Source organism: Triturus cristatus, chromosome 8 (assembly GCF_964204655.1).
Source record: "Triturus cristatus chromosome 8, aTriCri1.1, whole genome shotgun sequence".
NCBI classification, from domain to species: domain Eukaryota; kingdom Metazoa; phylum Chordata; class Amphibia; order Caudata; family Salamandridae; genus Triturus; species Triturus cristatus.
Window position 1 is genome coordinate 1,550,460,001 of NC_140591.1, and position 20,499 is coordinate 1,550,480,499.

At 43.0% G+C, this 20,499-nt stretch overlaps 1 protein-coding gene across 3 annotated transcripts in view; it reads left to right on the forward strand.

The window, feature by feature from the left end:
* Positions 1 to 20,499, forward strand: part of LOC146806119 (GPI-linked NAD(P)(+)--arginine ADP-ribosyltransferase 1-like) — a 76,217-nt gene that overhangs the window by 42,315 nt on the left and 13,403 nt on the right. For all 3 annotated transcript variants that reach the window (XM_085623451.1, XM_085623450.1, XM_085623452.1), the window contains one exon: positions 16,558 to 16,596. In XM_085623451.1, the coding sequence (XP_085479577.1) occupies positions 16,558 to 16,596 (39 nt within the window). The remainder of the gene's footprint in view (positions 1 to 16,557; positions 16,597 to 20,499) is intronic.

The following is a 20,499-nucleotide window of genomic DNA, read 5'->3' on the forward strand; positions in this document are numbered from 1 at the left end:
AGTGTCCTACAATCACAAAATACATTTTTACCAAAATAAAACATGAGCATGTCAAGTAGATTCACAGATTTTCAAATGGATCAGTTCAGAAAATATAGTTTTGGAACGTTTTTGAATTTGCCATATGAGGAAGATTGCACACACATCATAGGAGATGGTTTGCTAGGTATGCCAGCGATATGACATTGTCTTCCCCTTTTTGTAAATTACTTCCCTCTTTTTCCCCTCCCACCCATCCCTCCTTGCATTTTCTTTACCACATTTGCAAATCTTTAATCTGCAGCCAAAAGAATAGCGTAAACCCAGCAGTCACTACTGACTATGTGGCTTCCTAAGTTTGATAGAACATGGCAGAAGATCCACTCATCGAGTGGAAAGAGGGTCGGGTCAGGCTGGCTCAAGGGATCGTGCAGATGAGACTTGACTGAAATAAATGGCCTCCGGGACTTATTTACATCCTCAGTGGCCAGAGTTTATAGCCATTGTGTTACACAGATTTACCACTACAATTACTCTTTTTATGACACATATGCGTAGCATGAGTAGTAAAGCTTTCCCATGAATTGCTTTCATATGAGCATTCATGTCATTTAATAGTTCTCAAAATGCCAAAAGTCCCTACCAGTGGTCTTCTGGCCACACGCTAGTTGGATGCTTCACCGTGATCAGATGTCAGTCTTATTTCTCCAAATCGAAGGTTTGTTCTGCAAAAAGGCCTTGGTTTCCTAATCTTGTTATTCTGCAGGGGCTGCTCCTAATCCAGATATATGATGAGCTCAGATAGAGCACAACCTCCCAGTTGCTTCCAGGAACTTCAGAAGATATAAAGTCCTTCAAGCGACAGGGCAGGGTTCAAACTCTGCACCCTTCCAAGATGGCTGCCTGCGAGATCTTGCATCTCTAGAGAGTTCCTCTGAGAGCCTTCTGGTTAGAGCCTTCATACTGCAGGCACATCATTGGGCTACAAGGGCAAACATCTAAACAAAAATAGCTCAATGATACCATTCTATAAGGCAACACCAGAATCTGCCTTCCCTTTGCCAAATAATTCTTTAGTCTTCTAAACCATACACTTCAGTCCTACACTGGGTCACCCTTCTACAATTCCTGGCTACTCCAGACTGCACACCACCCCTGTCATGCACCAGTGTGTGTCTTTACAGGGTACCTCGTGTGAATGTGTCTGCTCAGTTGTGGGGTATGGACACTGACTGCAGGTTTCCATGTTGTCTGCTGGACCATACCCCTTCCGATCCATCAGGGTCCGTATTATGGATCGGGTGCACTTTCCCTATTTTAACCACAGCACACCTTAAAACAAGTGTGCTCTATCACATTGAATGTGCTGCCCCCAGGGCAGCCGCAGAGTCCTGCTGCCCTGGGGGTAGTGCATTGAAAGTGAAAAACGGAGCGGCTTTGAAGGAGCCGCTCTATGTTTCACTGTGCAAGCGGCAACCCACCTGCAATTTTACCAGCCATTAGCGATCCCCTCGCAGGTGGGTGCAGTGAGTGACTCCACCCGCTTGCAAGGGGATGTCTGGGGGGCCTTTTCTCTCCTCCAGAGGGCTGCTATTAGGGGGTTCACTGACAGTGCACCATTTCTTAGGTGGTGCATTGTTTGTGCAGCTCCTGACAGCTTCTTTGCCTCTGTGCCTGCGTCTATAATATGGCATGGGCGCAGAGGCAAAGGGATTGCCTCATTTGCATGGGCCCACCCCCCCATGCAAATGAGGGAACTTCCTCTTGTGATAGTGCTGCAGATCGGCGCATATAAAATCTCCCTGCTACCACAGACAGAGTAAATCTACAGTCACACGCACATACATACATCATACGCTAGGGCCCATCACACTGAAACTCATTCTATTTACTCTATCCACGCTGAATAAAGGAGAGAAACCTAAACCAATCTGCATCTACCATGAGGTCAATGCAACCATAAAGTTATTGCCCTGAGTCATGATTTAAAACATAGGAAATACATTGGAAACTCAATAAATGACAAGAAATGAACACCCAACACTGTAATTCAAACAAATGCTTATTTATCTAAATTAATTCAAGATGAAAAGTCAATCATTAGCAAAATCATTATTCTCATAGTTACCTATTCTAGCTAAATGGGTCAGGACAGGTCTCTCAGTAAAGTCTCTCGAGCTGCCGTCCTCAGCATAGGTTCAGGAAGAAGTCCAAAACGCAATGAACCACAAGGAATGCAATAAGCGCAATGGAACACGGACCCTCTCTAGTCTAACATATTTATAGGGAAAGTTACAAATAAAAGTAACAAACAAATGTTGAATATCCGTTGAGCCGCTGAGCAGAGCGAACAGGAAAGGATGTCACTCAGTTACATTTAGGAAACCTCCGCTCAGGAAAAATCACAAAAATAAAAAGACGGAAGAAGGAAACTCGAGTTTGCAAATGTATCTTTCGTAAATGTTCTTTCCTTGATATCTTAGCAGAGCCACCGCAGACTAGTTATTGTTCATTGTGATTTTATCCTTGTCCAAGGGCAGCTGGAATCGTTCCCAGAGCTACTGTCCTCACGGAAAACTTTCTAACCAGGCAAAGGCTGCGGTCAGGTGACTCTCGACCATGTTCAGCAAGGCCTCCCATCAAAATTCAATCACTCGAGTGCAGGCTGTAAAAGGCAGCCATCTTGTTTTAGGCCAAAACGGACCATCTTAATTAAAAGAAACACAAAACAACGTTACCACAGCATAATGATTAAACAGTGTTATTCCCCACTAATACCCATATGTATATGTAATTATCTAGGCTTCTGCAACGCAATAAAGCATTAGTACACGTTATTTTAAAAAGCGTTTGTTGCTTTAAACAAATAGCACTTTGCAACATTCATTTAATTAGAACCGCACATTATTATTAAGCAACATTTATGCATTCCCACGTGTAGTTTCTCTCATTAGTAATGTTGGTTAGTCTGACCTTAACAAGACAAACTATTAATTAGTGTTTTTAAACTAGTATTTTTAATCAAAACATATAAACAAAACTGGAGCTTAAAACCCGATAAATTTTCAACAGAAAACTCTGCTCCAGCAATCCCCCCTTTGGTGATATCTTATCACCACAAAAATCAACCCAAAAAAAAAAATTTTAGTCCCAATTTTAGGAGAAATCGAAAATGTCTTTTATAACACAACATTAAACACCAGACTCCCTCACATCATCCCTCTTTGACTCCAAGTAAACACTCTCCCTCAATTCTTCTAATTCTATTTCTTGTGGGTCTCTCTTTGACCTCTTTTGTTTTTTGTCAATATTTCCTCTAATTATTCTCTTTTTCCCTCCCCTGTTTTTACAACACAAACACCCCAATCTTAGTATCAATAAAGCAACAATTACGCATGTCAAAGGAAATAAAATTTTACCAATAAAGGTACTACCTATCTTAGCAATAAAACTCTTAACAGCAACTATTATATTAGCTATTTTAGTCCAGATACTTTCAGCTTCCAGTGGTACTAATTCTTCATGCAAATCAGTAATATTTTTGATATAGACCTTTAGGTCTTTGCTTTCGTCAGGAATGTAAGTGCAACAATGTTGAACTTTCAGCATTCCACAGACTCCACCCTCTTTGGCCAATAGAATATCAAGGGCAAGTCGATTTTGCATAGACATGGCACGTACGGCAATCATCTCCGTATTTACCAAAAGAAACCCTCCAGCGGTACTTGTCGATAAGCGATCCACCACTGTTGACAGTTTCCGAATCCCATATGCATTTAAAGAAATTCCCACTGCTGGAATTAAAGCACCAAAAATATCCCCCACTATCTCCGACCAAGTTTCTCTCTTAAAACGTGTTAGTAAATTAATGTGTTCTACATCTTCTATCCTATCTATATGGAAAATCTTTGGAAAGACCAGGCCCACGTAACACGTGCCATACCAATGGTCAGGCAACTTGTAATAAGCCTTGTTCCCACAAACATAATACACTCCTGGGAAAACTGGATCTTCTCCACCTTTAAAACCCCACCCTGTTGCAATGAAGTATGTATCATGACACTCACTAGTCCCAACAAAATATGTATCATATTGGGATTTCCTTCTGGTAATGCATAGTTTACCCTTCTGCGGTGCATCTAAAGCTAAAGTTGGACTAGCTCCATTCTTCAATTCTCTTCCCATTTCAATGTCCCAAATTGTCTCACTCACTTTATATTTCCCTGTCTTTTCATGCATGCTCATTCTTCTTTCCTCTACCATGTTTAGGAAAGCCTTCTCCTCTTCTTTCAAACTGCAAGTTAAATTGTTTCTTAAAATGTAATCTAATGTTAATTCTTCTTTCTCAATAAAAATCTCACCAAAAATGTTAGCTTCTTTTGCTGGATTCAGCTTTTTATTCATAGGCAATTGTCCAAAAATGCTATCTTTGTTAGACATCTCATAATCTATTTTCCCTAACAAATAAAAAACACTACTTAACACACTACATGAAATCCCATACGTAGCTGGTAAATGGTGATAAGTAACACCTTCAGAAACGGATGCAGGTAATTGCATACATACGTAGCAATCCCTAACTTCCATTGTCTTTACGTATTCGTACAACAATTTTGAAAAAACGTTGCTAGAAAAATCATTAATTGACCTATCTTTATGTATGTAAATGTTACTAATTCTAGTTGGAACTATTTTTTGTGAACTTTTCTCTACATTTGTCACATTCTCAGTATGTATTCCAAACTGATCTATTGTAATTCTAAAAGTAACTAATAAAGCTAGTACAACCCATAATAGCATTAATAATCCAGTACAGCAGCAGCACATTCTACACCATCTTTTCAAGAAGGCACATCTACTTTGATTATTTTCTGTGTTAGCCATTTTACTACTTTGGCAGTGTCTTTTGACTTAGCCTCTTCTACTCCACTACTGAGTTTTTAGAACTCTAGATTATTTCAAACTGCTAATTTCAGATTTTCTTCTTTTCACTTCTCCAAGTGATTCCTTTAGTTTACTCAATTTGGATTTTCATCACTCTTCACTTCTTCTTCAGCAAAATCAAATTGTATCAGATCATCAACAACATCCTGTGCATCCGACTCTTCTCCAATGTCAGTCAGGATAACTTTCAGGATTCCAACAGATTTTCCCTTTCCCTCAACCACTTTTCTCAAGATCCCCTCCGGATTGTCTTGACTCTCTGCCTCCTCTTCTTCTCCTTCAGGCAGTGCCACATAAGACCATTCCGGTGACCTGTACTTTTGGTTGGGTTTTCTAATTCTTTTAATCTCCTCTGGTTCCTTCGATTTCTTTTGCTCCTCTTCCTTCGCTTGATTTTGACTCGACACTTCGTTCACTTGTTCAGCTTTCGATGAATTCACTCTTGTCAGTCGATACCTCAGCCTCTTTATCCTGTTAGGCCAAAGGTCTCCTCTTACACTCCTCTTTGGTCTCATTTCTTTATTATTTCTTTCTCCGATCCAAGTTCTCTTTCTCAGAACTCGACCCTCTGATTTCTCATTCTCACTCTCATTTGATTCTGTCTCATTTGCCTCTTGTTCTTCCGCAGTTTTCTTTTGTTCCACAGTCTTTACCACCACTGATTGAGACTTCCCTATTTCTGTCCCTCCTCGGGTCTCCGACACGCAATCTTCTTGCTGTCTACTTGTCCCTTCACCTAGCTCATCAGAAGTATTCCCTACACCTCCTCGGGGGTCTTCCGCAATCTGTCCCTCTCTATCTTCTTCTGACCCTGCTTCTTCAGGTGTAATCTCAAGTGGAATTTCAACCTCCTCATCTGATTCAGGAGTATTCCCTGTGGAATTGCTCTTTTCTCTTCTTTCTTCTCCACTGCTTGTCGGAACTTCAGGCACTCTTACAGAATCTGATCTCTCCTCCGAAACTCTCAATGTTTCCCTTGAAGCCTCTCTTGGAAAGAAAGAATCACCTGACTCTCTTTCTCCTTCAGCTCTTTCAGGATTCTTTCTTCTTCTCACTGGCTCAGTTTCTTCATCATCACTCGAATCTGACTCTTCAAAATACTCTTTACCAGTCCCTTCTTTTGGATTTGGAACTCTCAGAGTATGACTCGCATGCACCCAGTTCTTTACACCGGCACACTTTACTGCAGTTGTCGTAGTCAGAATAACTTGTCTTGGCCTTCCCCACCTTGGAACCAAGCAATTTCTTCTTCTGTGTACCTTAATCCTCACACAGTCTCCTGGACTCAGATCATGGGCTTGCTTCTTCTCAAGTGTGGTAGCGTCTTCTCCAAGCTGGTGAAACACAGAATGAACTGCGTCAGCCAGGCCTTTACAGTAATCCAAAATCATGTCATCAGTTATTGTCATCAACTTGTTGACAGGCACAAATGCATGTCGCATCGCACGTCCCATTAAGATTTCATGCGGACTCAAACCTGTGGTTCTATCTGGAGTAGACCTAATAGTCATCAGCACTAGAGGCAAGACATCAGGCCATTTCATTCCAGTGGCTAAACACATCTTACCAATTCGGTTTTTTATTGTGCCATTCATCTGTTCGACGACTCCAGAAGCCTCTGGTCTGTATGCACAATGTAGCTTCTGCTGTATGCTCAATGCTTCACAAATCAAACCCATAAGCTCATTGTAGAAGTGTCTACCTCTATCAGACTCAATTGTCACTGGGAACCCGTACCTAGGAATCAACTCTCTCAACAGTAATTTTGCAACCGTTATACCATCATTTCTCCTAGTCGGATAGGCCTCCACCCATCTTGAGAACAAACAGACAACCACTAGAACATACCTCAATTTGTTCACTTGGGGCATTTCAATGAAATCTATTTGCATTCTGGTAAAAGGACCTCCTTCTCTGCCTATTGTTCCTAGACTCACCACTGTCTTTTTCCCAGTATTGAACTGTTGACAAATCAAACATCTCTGACAGGTGCTTTCTGCAATCAACCTGAACTTTGCATTATACCAGGTCTGTTTCAATGACCTAATCATTGCGTCCCTCCCCAGATGTCCCTGGCCATGATACATTCTTGCCATTGTCGACAGCATGGAGTTTGGCATGACTGGTCTACCATCTCTATAGATCCAAACATGATCTGTCTCTCTTGGGGCACAACCTGCCTTGATCCAATCTTTCATTTCCTCATTTCCTGCCTCATCCTGCAACTGTTTCACTTCATCCCACGTTTCTAGGACATTAGTAAACATCACAGAACAAAAAGACATTTCCCTTTCTCGTGCCCTATTAATCGAATGATTATTTTTCGCACAATACTGCGCTATGTCATTGGCAAATCTATTACCAAGAGTAACAAAATCATCTCCTTGTCCATGAGCAGCACACTTCACAACTGCTAATTCTTTAGGCAGCTGTATCGCCTCAAGCAATTTTCCAATCACCTCAGCATTCTTTATTGGTGTCCCACTCGACGTCAAGAAACCTCTCTGTAGCCAAAGCTGGCCAAAGTCATGAACGACTCCAAACCCATACTGACTATCAGTCATCACAGTCACTCTCAGATTCTTTCCAATTTTGCAAGCTTTCGTCAATGCCACCAATTCAGCCACTTGAGCAGATCTCACTCCTTTCAAAGGTGAAGCTTCCATAACTTCTGAAACCTTACACACTGCATATACTGCACTCAGCACACCATCATCAGTCCTCAGACATGATCCATCCACAAACAACACATGATCACTCTCAGGCAATGGTAAATCTCTTATGTCTGGTCTTGGTTTTGTGCAGTAATCAAGCACATCCAAACAATCATGATCAACATCATCTCCCACATTCACATTATCAGCATCTGGTAACAACGTTGCTGGATTCACATTCACACATCACTCAAGAGTCACATTTGATGCTCCCAGAATGATTTTCTCATATTTAGTCAGCCGACTATGTGACATGTACTGAGTCCTGCTTCTTGTCAAAAGAATAGCCACATCATGAGGTACGAATACCCTTACAGGATATCCCATTATTATACCCTCACTCTGTTCCAAGCTTCTGCATGTAGCAGCTACTGCTTTCAGACAACCTGGCAAACCCACAGCTACGGGGTCAAGTGTCGATGAGAAGTACGCAATCGGCCTTCTCAGTTGTCCATGCTTCTGGATTAACACTGAAAGTGCACATCCATTTCTCTCACTACAGTACAACTCAAACTCTTTCTCATAGTCTGGCATTCCCAAAGCAGGGGCTTCACACATTCTGCTCTTCAACTCTTCAAATGCTGCCATTTGTTCTCCATCCAGTTCCAATGGGTCTCTCACTTCACTTTTTGTCAACTTAATCAGTGGCTTTGCTATCAGGGAGAAATTACTTATCCACTGACGACAATAACCCACCATCCCCAGAAACATCCTCACTTCTCTCTGGGTCATTGGGGCTCTCATTCCTCTGATAATTTTGATCCTGTCATCGGTCACCTTTCTCAGACCTTTTTCAATATTGTGTCCAAGATAATGCACCTCTTTCTTGCAAAATTGCAATTTGGCTGGAGATACTTTTAACCCTCCATCTGCCAGATGATTCAGTAAAGCTATGGTATCTACTTCACAAGCTTCACGTGTCTTCGATGCCACAAGTAGGTCATCGATATACTGCACTAGTACTGAGCTTTCAGGCATGATCAAACTCTCCAATGATTTCTTCAATAACTGATTGAATATCGAAGGACTCTCTGTATACCCCTGTGGGATACGACACCATGCTAAAATACGCTGGCCAAACCGAAATGCAAAAATTGGCTGGCTGTCATGATGCAATGGAATAGAAAAGAAAGCATGACACAAATCAATCACCATGTACCACTCAGCATCATGAGGAATCTGATATAAAATCACTGAAGGATTTGGCACAATGGGACAACATGCCACCACAATTTTGTTATCTTTTCTCAAATCTTGTACAATCCTGAACTTTCCATTAGGTTTCTTTAGCCCCATTATTGGTGAATTACACGGGCTACTCAGTATTTATCTCAAAACACCCTGTTGAATCATCTTGTCGATTATAGGAGTTATTCCCTCAATTATCTCTGGTGTCAATCTGTACTGAGAAATATTAGGATAAACAATCCCCTCTTTCACTGAAATTTTTACTGGATCTACATTATTCATCAATCCCACATCTTCGCCAGTAAAATCCCAAACTGCTGTTTTCACCGTGTGTCTCAACTCCTGAGGCAAATCATCTGGATTAAACACAGCATATGTACCAACAATCTCACTCTCTCTATTATCTAGAGTCATCCGGTACAAAACATCCTCATCTGGTGTCTCAAAAGCTATTCCATCAGGAGTACAGAAAATTGTACAATTCATCTTGCACAATAGATCCCTACCTAACAAGTTCACTGGACTAGTGTCACAGACAACAAATCTGTGCATGTCTGAAAATTTCCCTATACTCACCCTTACTGGCTCAGTAAGACGAGTCTTAATCTGTGTATTGGCTACACCAACTACTTGGATTGCTTCGTCCAAGAGAGGAAGATTTCTAATATCTGCTGACCTGACAGTTGATCTTGTCGCTCCTGTGTCTACCAAAAAAGTAACACTCTCCCCATTTACTTTCCCATCTACAAATGGTCCTGCCTGGTCTATTTCTAGAGTTGCACCAAGTATGCACTCTTCCTCCTCTCTTCGGCACCATCAATAGTCCCCTTCAGACTCACTCCCCTCATTTTTTAACCAGTACTGTTGTACCGGGTTTGAACGTCTCGGTTTGTTTACCTGCTCATCATTGTAGAATCCTGAGTCCTGGTTATACTTTTGGGACCCTCTATTCTGCGGCAAGGGCGGTTTTGGCTCTTGACTCTGCTGTATGACAACCTTCTGCTGTTGTTGCTGCTGATTACACCCCTCGTTCTGCACCTGTTGATTTAAGGGTTTATTTTCATTACTCACTAATGGTGGATTGGTACACTCGGATCTCCAATGCCCCAATTGCCCACAGTTGTGACAAGGGAACTTCTTTTTGGCCTCCTCTAAATTCCCTTTTCCCTTCCCCGCATATCTGGGTCTAATTCCTGGATTATTTGCCTGTTCCACCAACTGTGCTTCTTGTCTCTCAGCAACCTTCACCTGTGCCCACATTGCCTTCTCTTTCAACTTTCTCTGTTTTGCTTCAATCTCATCACTGAAGTATTTTGCATGTCTCAAGATTTCATCAATCTTTTTACTCTGCCAATCAACTGTATGTTCACGTATTCTCTCACTTATTTCAGGTCTCAGGCCATATACAAATCTGTATACAAAATGACTCAAATCCTTGTCACCCAGGTGTTCATCTCCACTGAACTGTTTAAAAGCCAGTATCAGCCTTTCGTAAAAAGCATGAACTGATTCTTTCGCTTCCTGATGTGTTCGATCTATCTTAACCCAGTCTGTCTCTTTCGGGGGTACTTTATTTTTCAGGAACACAATAACCTGATCATACTTCTTCCTAACCTCTGGATCTGGTGCTCCTGTCTTCGGATCTCTTGGATACTCCTTTGCAGGCCAATCTATAACTATCTTACACTCAGCCCACAAGTCTGCTGGAACAATTATATCAAACAGACTATTCAGGTCAATCCACAGCACTTTTGACAATTTCACAAACCTATCTACCTGCCTATACCACTCGACGGGCTTTTCTCTCAGTCGAGGGAAATCATTTGTGAATGATAAAATATCCTGTCTAGTCCATGGAACATGTACATATCCTCCTCCAGGAATTTCTCTCATAGGATAAGCATCCACTGTTTTCTCTTTTTCTCTCACAGGGAAAGCTGAATAAGTCCTGTCCACCGAATCTTCCCTTTTCTTGTACCATCTATCCTTCCACTTTTCTACATCACCCCATTTTCGCAATAAGGCAATCATTTCCTTAATCTGTCCTGTTCTGCCAGCACCATTTAGATTTTCAATATCTTTGTCGGTGAAATCCATCCTGTAAGACTTCTGCAAAGCTTTCACCTTATCCATGTCAACTCCTTGTTCACTCGCTATTGCCTTTAACCTGTCATGTGTACTTTTAGCCCTCCAGGTGATGCTCTTACACATAAATAACAACTCTCCATCATGATGATGTTTGAGTATATCCGTAGGAATTGTCCCTGCAATAAGCTCTTCCAGTTCTATGCGCAACCTGACTACATCAATTGCCTGTGAATCTTTATCCTTCTTTTGAAGAACTTTCAACCAATCATTCAAATCCTCAGCTGTTATTTCAGTAGACTTTTTCACTGCACCCACTTGTTCTGTCACCCTCTGTGGTTCCAGAATTGTTACTCCCAAACAACCAGTATTCAACCCTGAATTAGGCTGCACATCTAATCCTCCACTATATGTGTCATGTCTCGACTGTCTCAAGTTATTTTCACCAGTCCTCATTCCTGATTCCTCCAAAGAACAAGTACCAACCAAACCATTTCCAACATAGGGAACTGTCAAACCATTTTCACCCATTCTTTGCTTATCAAAAATAGGCACAACCGGACCAATAGTTACAGGCACCGTAACTGCTTCAAGATTTTTCGTCAGCTCTCGGATTTTCTCAGTCAGCTCAGATGTTGTTCTGGCCAATTCTCTTGTTTTCTCGTCACTGACTCGATTCTCTCTCTCTCGCTCTCTCTCTCTTTCCCTTTCCGTGAAAGAGCATCACTTTTCAGATCAGGTGTCACAACCTCAGTTTTAATAATTCGCAAAGTATCCCTTATTGGAGTAGCAACTGGCGTGCTCTCTTCTGGTTCTGGTCTATACGGAGGTGGTCTCTTGTAAATCATGTCATCCAAGACCTCATCCTCATAATCATTAGCTCCATACTTTCTCACTTCTGCATCTGGCACCTTCGCTGCACCTTTCCTCCCTTCCGCTTCTTCAACTGTCCTCATAGGATATAATCCCTCTGACATACTAGCATCTCGCCATCTCCTCATTCGATCATGATGAGTTTCACGATCATATTTCCTCCCAAAAAAGTACCTATAATTGCCTCCACTCCTCTGCTTTTCTCGCTCATGCACCTCATCTTCCCATTCCACCAACGCCTCGAATTGTGTCGGCCTTGGTCTAGGCTCTAGACACATCATCTTTTCTCGTAAATTTCTCAACACGGCCAAATTAAATGAACCATGTTCCGGGAACGCTAAGACAACATCTTCCTTAGTATACTTAGCCCAGTTATCTAACCAAATACAGGTATGATACCCATATTTCGCAACCATGAAGGATGCAGGAGTTCTCGTTGGAGGTAGCAATTCACCCTCTCTGGTTATTATGTTCTTATCCTTGTCGAACCACCTCTTTATTTTACCGAACAAGGATTTCTTCTTCTTTTCCTCCGGTTGATAATACATTTTAATGTTTACCAATATCCTCTAGTCCCTTCCGCAACCGTACAATCTTTTGTCCAATAACAGCGCGACTCACACCAACGCACCAATCCTGGAGCGTCTACGTCACTCTGTACTCCTTCCAATCCCTGCGCGGCTCACACTAACGCACCAATCCTAGCGCGAGCACCGTTCTGATCCACTACCCAATCAGAGCGGTCTGTATGACGTCAACAGTCGCTGCAGTCGCTTCTGCTCCTGTCTCCTGTCACTCGTCTACCCCTCCTTAACAAAACCTTTTCAGTAGACTTCGTTTCAGATTCTACAAACATATAAACATCTCCATTGTCTTTTTCCCTAACCACAGAATAGCAAAGAAAATTCTTTCTCACAAGAATCCAGCTTCTCTCTAGAACAGCGCTTACCTCTGCTCCACTACAGAATTTTTACTCTCGTTGACACAGTAGCACATCCCTCTACTCTGCCCTTCTAACATGCATCTATTAACTGTTTCCTCTAGGACTGCTCCAAAGAGTCTTACAATCAACTAAATGCTCATACATTCACGCACTCTCACACCAGAAAATGTAGCACATGCACACAGAATTCTGCCTTTCCCGAGAACAGCGAACAGTCTGTCCCACTACAGAATTATAACACACGTTAACCAAGCAGCGCTAACCTCTGCCCAGTCCTTCAGACAAGCTCAGAGAATACCTATTACTCCTCCCGCGATAAGCTTTAACGGCAAGAATTACGGATCCCTGGGACTTAAGACCAGAGTTTCACAGATAACCTTCGCTACCATACACACTCCTTTTATACTGGAAATATATCTAATAGTAACACCCGACCATGTCACTACTGATTCCGAACCCAGACAATGTGACGCGCAACTTCAATTGTCACACGTTTTTCCTGCATACGTACAGGTAATTCCAACAATCCCGTCTTTCCCGAGAGCAGCACACACTTCCCTCTGCCCTACTACGGAACCGTCACCAGCTCCCAAGTTCCAGAAGCACTACATAAAACTCAACACGACGACTTCAACATATAGTATTAGTACATATACCAACATCAATCAATAAATCAATAAATCAAAAGTCTATGTACAAGCAATCTAATCAGATCAAGACAATAATCTAACCATCATACTGCTACCAGGAAACTTCTGCAGATCGGCGCATATAAAATCTCCCTGCTTCCACAGACAGAGTAAATCTACAGTCACACGCACATACATACATCATACGCTAGGGCCCATCACACTGAAACTCATTCTATTTACTCTATCCACGCTGAATAAAGGAGAGAAACCTAAACCAATCTGCATCTACCATGAGGTCAATGCAACCATAAAGTTATTGCCCTGAGTCATGATTTAAAACATAGGAGATACATTGGAAACTCAATAAATGACAAGAAATGAACACCCAACACTGTAATTCAAACAAATGCTTATTTATCTAAATTAATTCAAGATGAAAAGTCAATCATTAGCAAAATCATTATTCTCATAGTTACCTATTCTAGCTAAATGGGTCAGGACAGGTCTCTCAGTAAAGTCTCTCGAGCTGCCGTCCTCAGCATAGGTTCAGGAAGAAGTCCAAAACGCAATGAACCACAAGGAATGCAATAAGCGCAATGGAACACGGACCCTCTCTAGTCTAACATATTTATAGGGAAAGTTACAAATAAAAGTAACAAACAAATGTTGAATATCCGTTGAGCCGCTGAGCAGAGCGAACAGGAAAGGATGTCACTCAGTTACATTTAGCAAACCTCCGCTCAGGAAAAATCACAAAAATAAAAAGACGGAAGAAGGAAACTCGAGTTTGCAAATGTATCTTTCGTAAATGTTCTTTCCTTGATATCTTAGCAGAGCCACCGCAGACTAGTTATTGTTCATTGTGACTTTATCCTTGTCCAAGGGCAGCTGGAATCGTTCCCAGAGCTACTGTCCTCACGGAAAACTTTCTAACCAGGCAAAGGCTGCGGTCAGGTGACTCTCGACCATGTTCAGCAAGGCCTCCCATCAAAATTCAATCACTCGAGTGCAGGCTGTAAAAGGCAGCCATCTTGTTTTAGGCCAAAACGGACCATCTTAATGAAAAGAAACACAAAACAACGTTACCACAGCATAATGATTAAACAGTGTTATTCCCCACTAATACCCATATGTATATGTAATTATCTAGCCTTCTGCAACGCAATAAAGCATTAGTACACGTTATTTTAAAAAGCGTTTGTTGCTTTAAACAAATAGCACTTTGCAACATTCATTTAATTAGAACCGTACATTATTATTAAGCAACATATATGCATTCCCACGTGTAGTTTCTCTCATTAGTAATGTTGGTTAGTCTGACCTTAACAAGACAAACTATTAATTAGTGCTTTTAAACTAGTATTTTTAATCAAAACATATAAACAAAACTGGAGCTTAAAACCCGATAAATTTTCAACAGAAAACTCTGCTCCAGCAATAGCGCTGGCGCTATATGTGCATCAGCGCTAGCTGTATTACAGGAGGGGGCCACACAAGTGTCTGCGGCCCCTTCTGTAATACCAAGGTTCCCAGGGGGCATGCAATGCAGGCGCTAAAACCTATTGCCACCCCAGGTCACTTCCGTAATATGGCCCCAGGTATTCTGCAACATGCCTGACTCCTCTTAAATCCAGAATGCTTTAACTCAATTTTCTAGAATTTCAACAAGAAGCAGAGGGTCTGGGTGTGCTGAAAGCCCAGCCTGGGCTGCCCCCGGTTTAAACAAGGATATATTTTGATGCTACTGGCTAGCACCAAATGAAGAGCCTTGACTGGCACTTCTGTGAATGTTCATATGAACCATGGTATCGTTTATAGACTCCATCAGGTGAACCTTTTGGACGACAGTCTGATAAATCGCCAAGTTTATAATGTGCCACTCCCGTAGGGCTCACCATCAGTGGTTGTCTTGCGTTGTATTCTTACTGTCTGCTCTGACCATGACCTGGAAGCCTTCTCATTGCATCTTGTGCCTCTGCTTGCCTTCCTTTCGTCCATGAGCATTAATGCTGCCTCAGGTAGGAAGAGCAGGTATGACCATAAAAGAATGGGGAAGTTTCCATAACTATATGAAGGAAATTCTCGCTGACTCGTAGTAACCAGACACGCTCGCACCGGTTTTGTATTTGTGAGACAAACACCATTCCAGGTCCTACATGACTCGCTCATTTTGCTCATCTGTTTGAGGATAATAGATGGTGGACAAGTTGCGTTAGCTTCCTAATTAATCATAAAATGCTGGCCAAACCCCATAAACAATTGCAGCCCTCTCTCAGAGACTCTGTGGGTAAGGCTTAGAGCCTCACTGCATGCGGTGAGATGAAGTCTCCCCTTTTTTAAGGGTAACTGATCATTTTTGGTCAAAGTATCAACGCTACTCACAGTGTGGTGTACACTCTGTTAGGAGGTACAATCTCCAGAAAATCCATTTTAGAGAATTCCATGGCTTAGGCGATAGAAGTGAAGGCTGCAGTAACGTAACATCTGTAAAGCACTTTCCGTCTCTTGGGGCTGCATACCAGATGTTTATTTGTTCTCCACTCAAGGATACTCCTATTATCGACCTCAGAGGGGTGGAAGGCTGGGTAGGCCCTCAGAGATTGGATCTGATGACCATGAGGTCCAACACAAGCTCTTGGATGCCTCAGTGCACTGAGGACCAGACCCAGAGTTGTGTCTTTAATCAATGAGTGAGTGAGTTTTGACTGACCCAGTGGTCTGCGAGCCATGAGGCCTACCGCCACCTAGAGCTTGCACTTCGGGTCTTGCAGGGGGTAAATGTAGTTTTCTACCGCAGAAGAAGCCATTGTGTCTTTGTCACCCTGAAGCAATTGGGTTCTATGACTGAGACATGAGCTGTAGCCATCACTGAATTATTATGAGTGAATATTTTTTTCGACAGAGAATCAACCGTCAGTGTTTGCACTCCGGCAAGAAGGCAACTACAAACTTAAAATCCGCAAAGACAATCAATGCACGATGAAATTGAGGCCATATTCAGGCTTTAACTGATTGACAAAATCTTAACTTTTCTACTGCCCCTTCTTACGATAACTGTATGAAAGGCTCCAAGGAAGCACTGTTTACTGTTGAACATTTACTCAAAGAGATGGTGTGATACTTCGCTCCACCCCACTCAGCCCCCATGTCCCTTCCTCTCTCATTGTTGTAACTGACCACTGTGTTTTTTTTTTTACAGCCAAAAAATGCACATCTTGGAAGTGTCTTTTCAAATCAGGTAAGAAAAGTATCATTTCTTGAACTTTCAATAGACCAAACTTACTGACACCTTTTAAAAACAATTCTAAATAAATGTTTAATGTATTTAAAAACATCATCTTTTTAAACGATTTTACATAACATTTTACCATCTTAACAAATAATTGCACTTTTCAAAAATTTTAAGGAATGTGATTATCTCTTCAACTTGGTATGAATAACAATTTTCATAAACTTCTAAATGTCTTTGTTAACCTTATAACTTCGTCATCCTTTGAAAAACTCAGAAGTGACTTGGTGACCTCTGAGCAAAAACTCTAAAATGATATTTATTTCATTTAATTGATGTTAAAAATGGTGTGTCTGACCTTCAAATGCCTTAGGAGGCGCTGACAGAACTAACACTGCTATGGCGAACTAAGGGGCATATCAGCAGCAACCGGCGATAAGTATCGCTAAGCGCACTTAGCGCTAGGATAATTATCGACGGCTAGCGTGAATTTTTATCGCTGAGATAGCGTGCTACTAGCAACGCTTATCTCAAAAGCGATAAAAGTCCTAGCGCTAACTGCCAAACGTGAGATTATCGCTGGAAACCCAGCGATAATCTCACGAAATGTGGCGTTAGCTTGTTGGTAGGGCCCCACAAACTTAGCCATGATATCCACCTTCCATAGGATATCATGGCTAAGTCAGTCCTGAAGCAGGCGTAAGGAAAGTAGCGATAACAGGGGTTATCACTACTTTTCTTGCCGCAATGCTTCATAGCGTGGGGCTTGATGATAGGAGAAATGTCGCTTAGCGACATTTCTCCTGTCATGTCAGGTCAGGAACGCCCACTCTGCATCACATTAGAGATGCAAACCTGGGCGTTAAGAAATCGTGCGCTAATGCAAGGTTTCATGCGTTAGCGTGACCTTGCTAATTAGGCGATAGAATTATCGCCGCTTTTCGGCCAAAAATGGCCTCATAAGCGGCGATAATTTTCTATCGCTGCCTTGTAAATATGCCCCTAAATTCAGGAGCATTAGAGTGCAATGCAGTTCTTCCAAGGCCCCGCCTTATTGGTCCAGCCAAATCAACTGCTAGTTCACGTTCATTAAATTGCAGTCCTCAAAAGGGTGGCAGCATGGTTAATCTATCAATATCCATTTACCACCAAATTCCCCCTTGGGCATGGAGATAAAATGTGTTTGGGCACAGTTGGAATTCTCCATGCGATGGAGGAGTAGCGGTGGTGTAAATTTTAGCTTCCAACTATTCCCTCTGTGCCAGGATCGTTCAAAATATTGTGGTTATTTAAGAAAAGTGGAGGTGTCTAATACTTCGATTTTCTCTAAAAGCACCGTCCAACTTCTGTCATGCATGATGCAATGGGGTACCATGGGGGGTGGTCTTGGAGAAGGCAACTCCCCCTCCGCTTTTACCTGCGGCCTTGGCGGGCGGCAAAAGCAGGGACCGCCACGGACGGCCAGAGGTCTAGCTACTTCACTGGCATGACGTGACGGTGCATGCATTCATCACTGCATGCTGCGACCCCTTTTGCATATGTTTTTAGGTCCTTTCTGCATTTGTGTAATTCACATTTTCATCACTCTAATAGCACTTTATATTTGAAGGTAAATAGTTCCATATTTAACGCTATAAAAGCTGGAGTAAACTATCATGAAAATAGCCAACAACATAAAACTGGGATGGGAGCACCAACAACCGGCAATATTCGATAACCAGAATTTCAACACCTGCACAGATAACAATAGACGTGTGCAATACAGAACTGTAACCAAGAATGCAGAGACCAATGCCTGCTGTCCCTTGCAGTGCAGGGTCCTTCCCTTGTGAATATTAATGATAAAGGAGTTCTGTGAATCTTCACAAATGGCCTCTGTCCGAACCCCCTTCACAGCGCCACAGGGCCAGCAGGAGGTACTGGGCCCAACCATGGGGATTGAGGCCTTTTACTCCTGATGTCCTGGAGCCCAATCTACTATGGCTACTGAGCAATTGGGCCAAGAACTCCTTCAGCACTTGACTCTCAGTGGTAGCGCAGATTGAGCCGTCCAAGGCTTCTTTTATGGCAAAAGTAGTGTGCATATACAAACACAAATTGAAATACGTGACACACAAACAATACACACAGCCCCCTAAGGTCAGAGCTCTAGTGTTCAGTAGACACGTCTCTGATTCCTACTCCCCTCTCACTAGTGTTAGTGTTCATTACCCATTCCCTATAGTTGGCATTTAGGTTAGGCCCCACTAGCAGTCCGAGTCGCAGGAGAACCACTCTGACTCTCTTAGAAAAGTCAAATATTTTTCTGTGTGAAATGCTATCTGGCAAACAAGTTCCCCAGGGCCTTCCGACCCTTCGAACAGACTCGCCTGCAGGAATTGCGCGACCAGAGTCTCTGACAGCTTCTCACTCATAGATGCAACGACTATAGTGGCTGCCTTCTGTGAGTAGCACTTGCGGTTCTGCGTGGGCATCAGCTGGGTGCCCTCAGTGCTCCTCCAAGTAACTTTCCTTTGATCTTTCCCATAGGTGGGGGGCAGTGTTGTTTCGACGGCTTCTGTTTCCGAACCTCAGTCAGGGCTTGGGACCACACTGGTCATTACGGCGGCCTCTCCTCTCGACGAGAGCAACAGCTAGGCTATGATCAGGGTCACCTCTCCTACTCCGCACTCATACTATGGCCCAATTGGCATGGAAGCAAGTTCCTCTACACCACGGCCCTCTCTGGCATACTGGGCCCCCAGCTCTCCAGCTGCACACAGGCAACCACCCTATTGGCACAACTAACTTCTTGACGCCCCCCCCCCCCCCCCCTGGCAATCGCGGGTGGGGATGAAGAAGTTAGCTGTGATGATCGGGTCATTGCCTGTGTGCAGCTGGAGAGTTGGGGGTCCAGTATGCCAGAGAGGGCCGTGGTGTAGAGGAACTTGCTTCAGTGCCAATCGGCCCATTGTCTGAGTGCGGAGTAGGAGAGGTGACCCTGATCATAGCCTAGCTACTGCTGTCATCGAGAGGACACACCACCCACAGGCACCAGCCTGATTGGTATGGCTAACTTCACAACAGCCCCGTCTTGCACACAATGTCACCGACTTACACATCGCCCACAGGTGATACCTGATCAGCATGGTTAACTTCACAGCACATTTACACCCCACATGGGAAAAATCCCAATTGCCATTGTTAACTTCACGGTGGTCCCCTGAGGTACACAGGGTTTCTAACTTACACACTGCACATGGGCGGCTTCCCAACAGGCACAGCAGTTCTCTCCCCACACCTCGCTACGGGGATCCACTAGCCAGGATTTCACACTGGACCTTGGTCCCTCCTTGGGCACACTGGTCTTGGCAACCAGGCAGTTGTTCTTGGATTTTCCTGGTTGATGTCCCATCACTCAGCTCGGAGCCTGGCAGGACATAATCCCCAGTCCTGGTCACAGGCAGAAGTCTTGAAGATTTTCTCTTCAAACAACCTGGGTGGCTGCTTGACAGTTGTCAATTTTGGGGGCCTTGAGCTCCCTATCTTATTGTCCATTTTCAGACACCAAATGTTATTTAGTGTCTGAGTCTTTGAAGTTTATGTTGGAGCCTACTTCCTTTTGAAGTGCCCTCCCCTCTGCCCTTCCACCAGAAGCAGTCGTTCACAACAGGAGCTACCCCGAATCTATTATCCCCACAACACAGGCCATGGGAGTGACCGGAGGGTCACACCTGGATGTCAGCCACAGTGCTATGTGTATCAAAGGTTTAGCCCCAGGTCACTAGTCCTGATGTTTATCATTCTCTTATCAGCCTGATGTTCCTCCTGAGATGTGCCCAGGCCCTCTTCCTGTGACCTCACTTTGAATCAAGGAGCCCCCTTTGAAGTGTACTGAAGGAGCTGCCTCTTCTTCCTCCGCTGTGTGTGTCC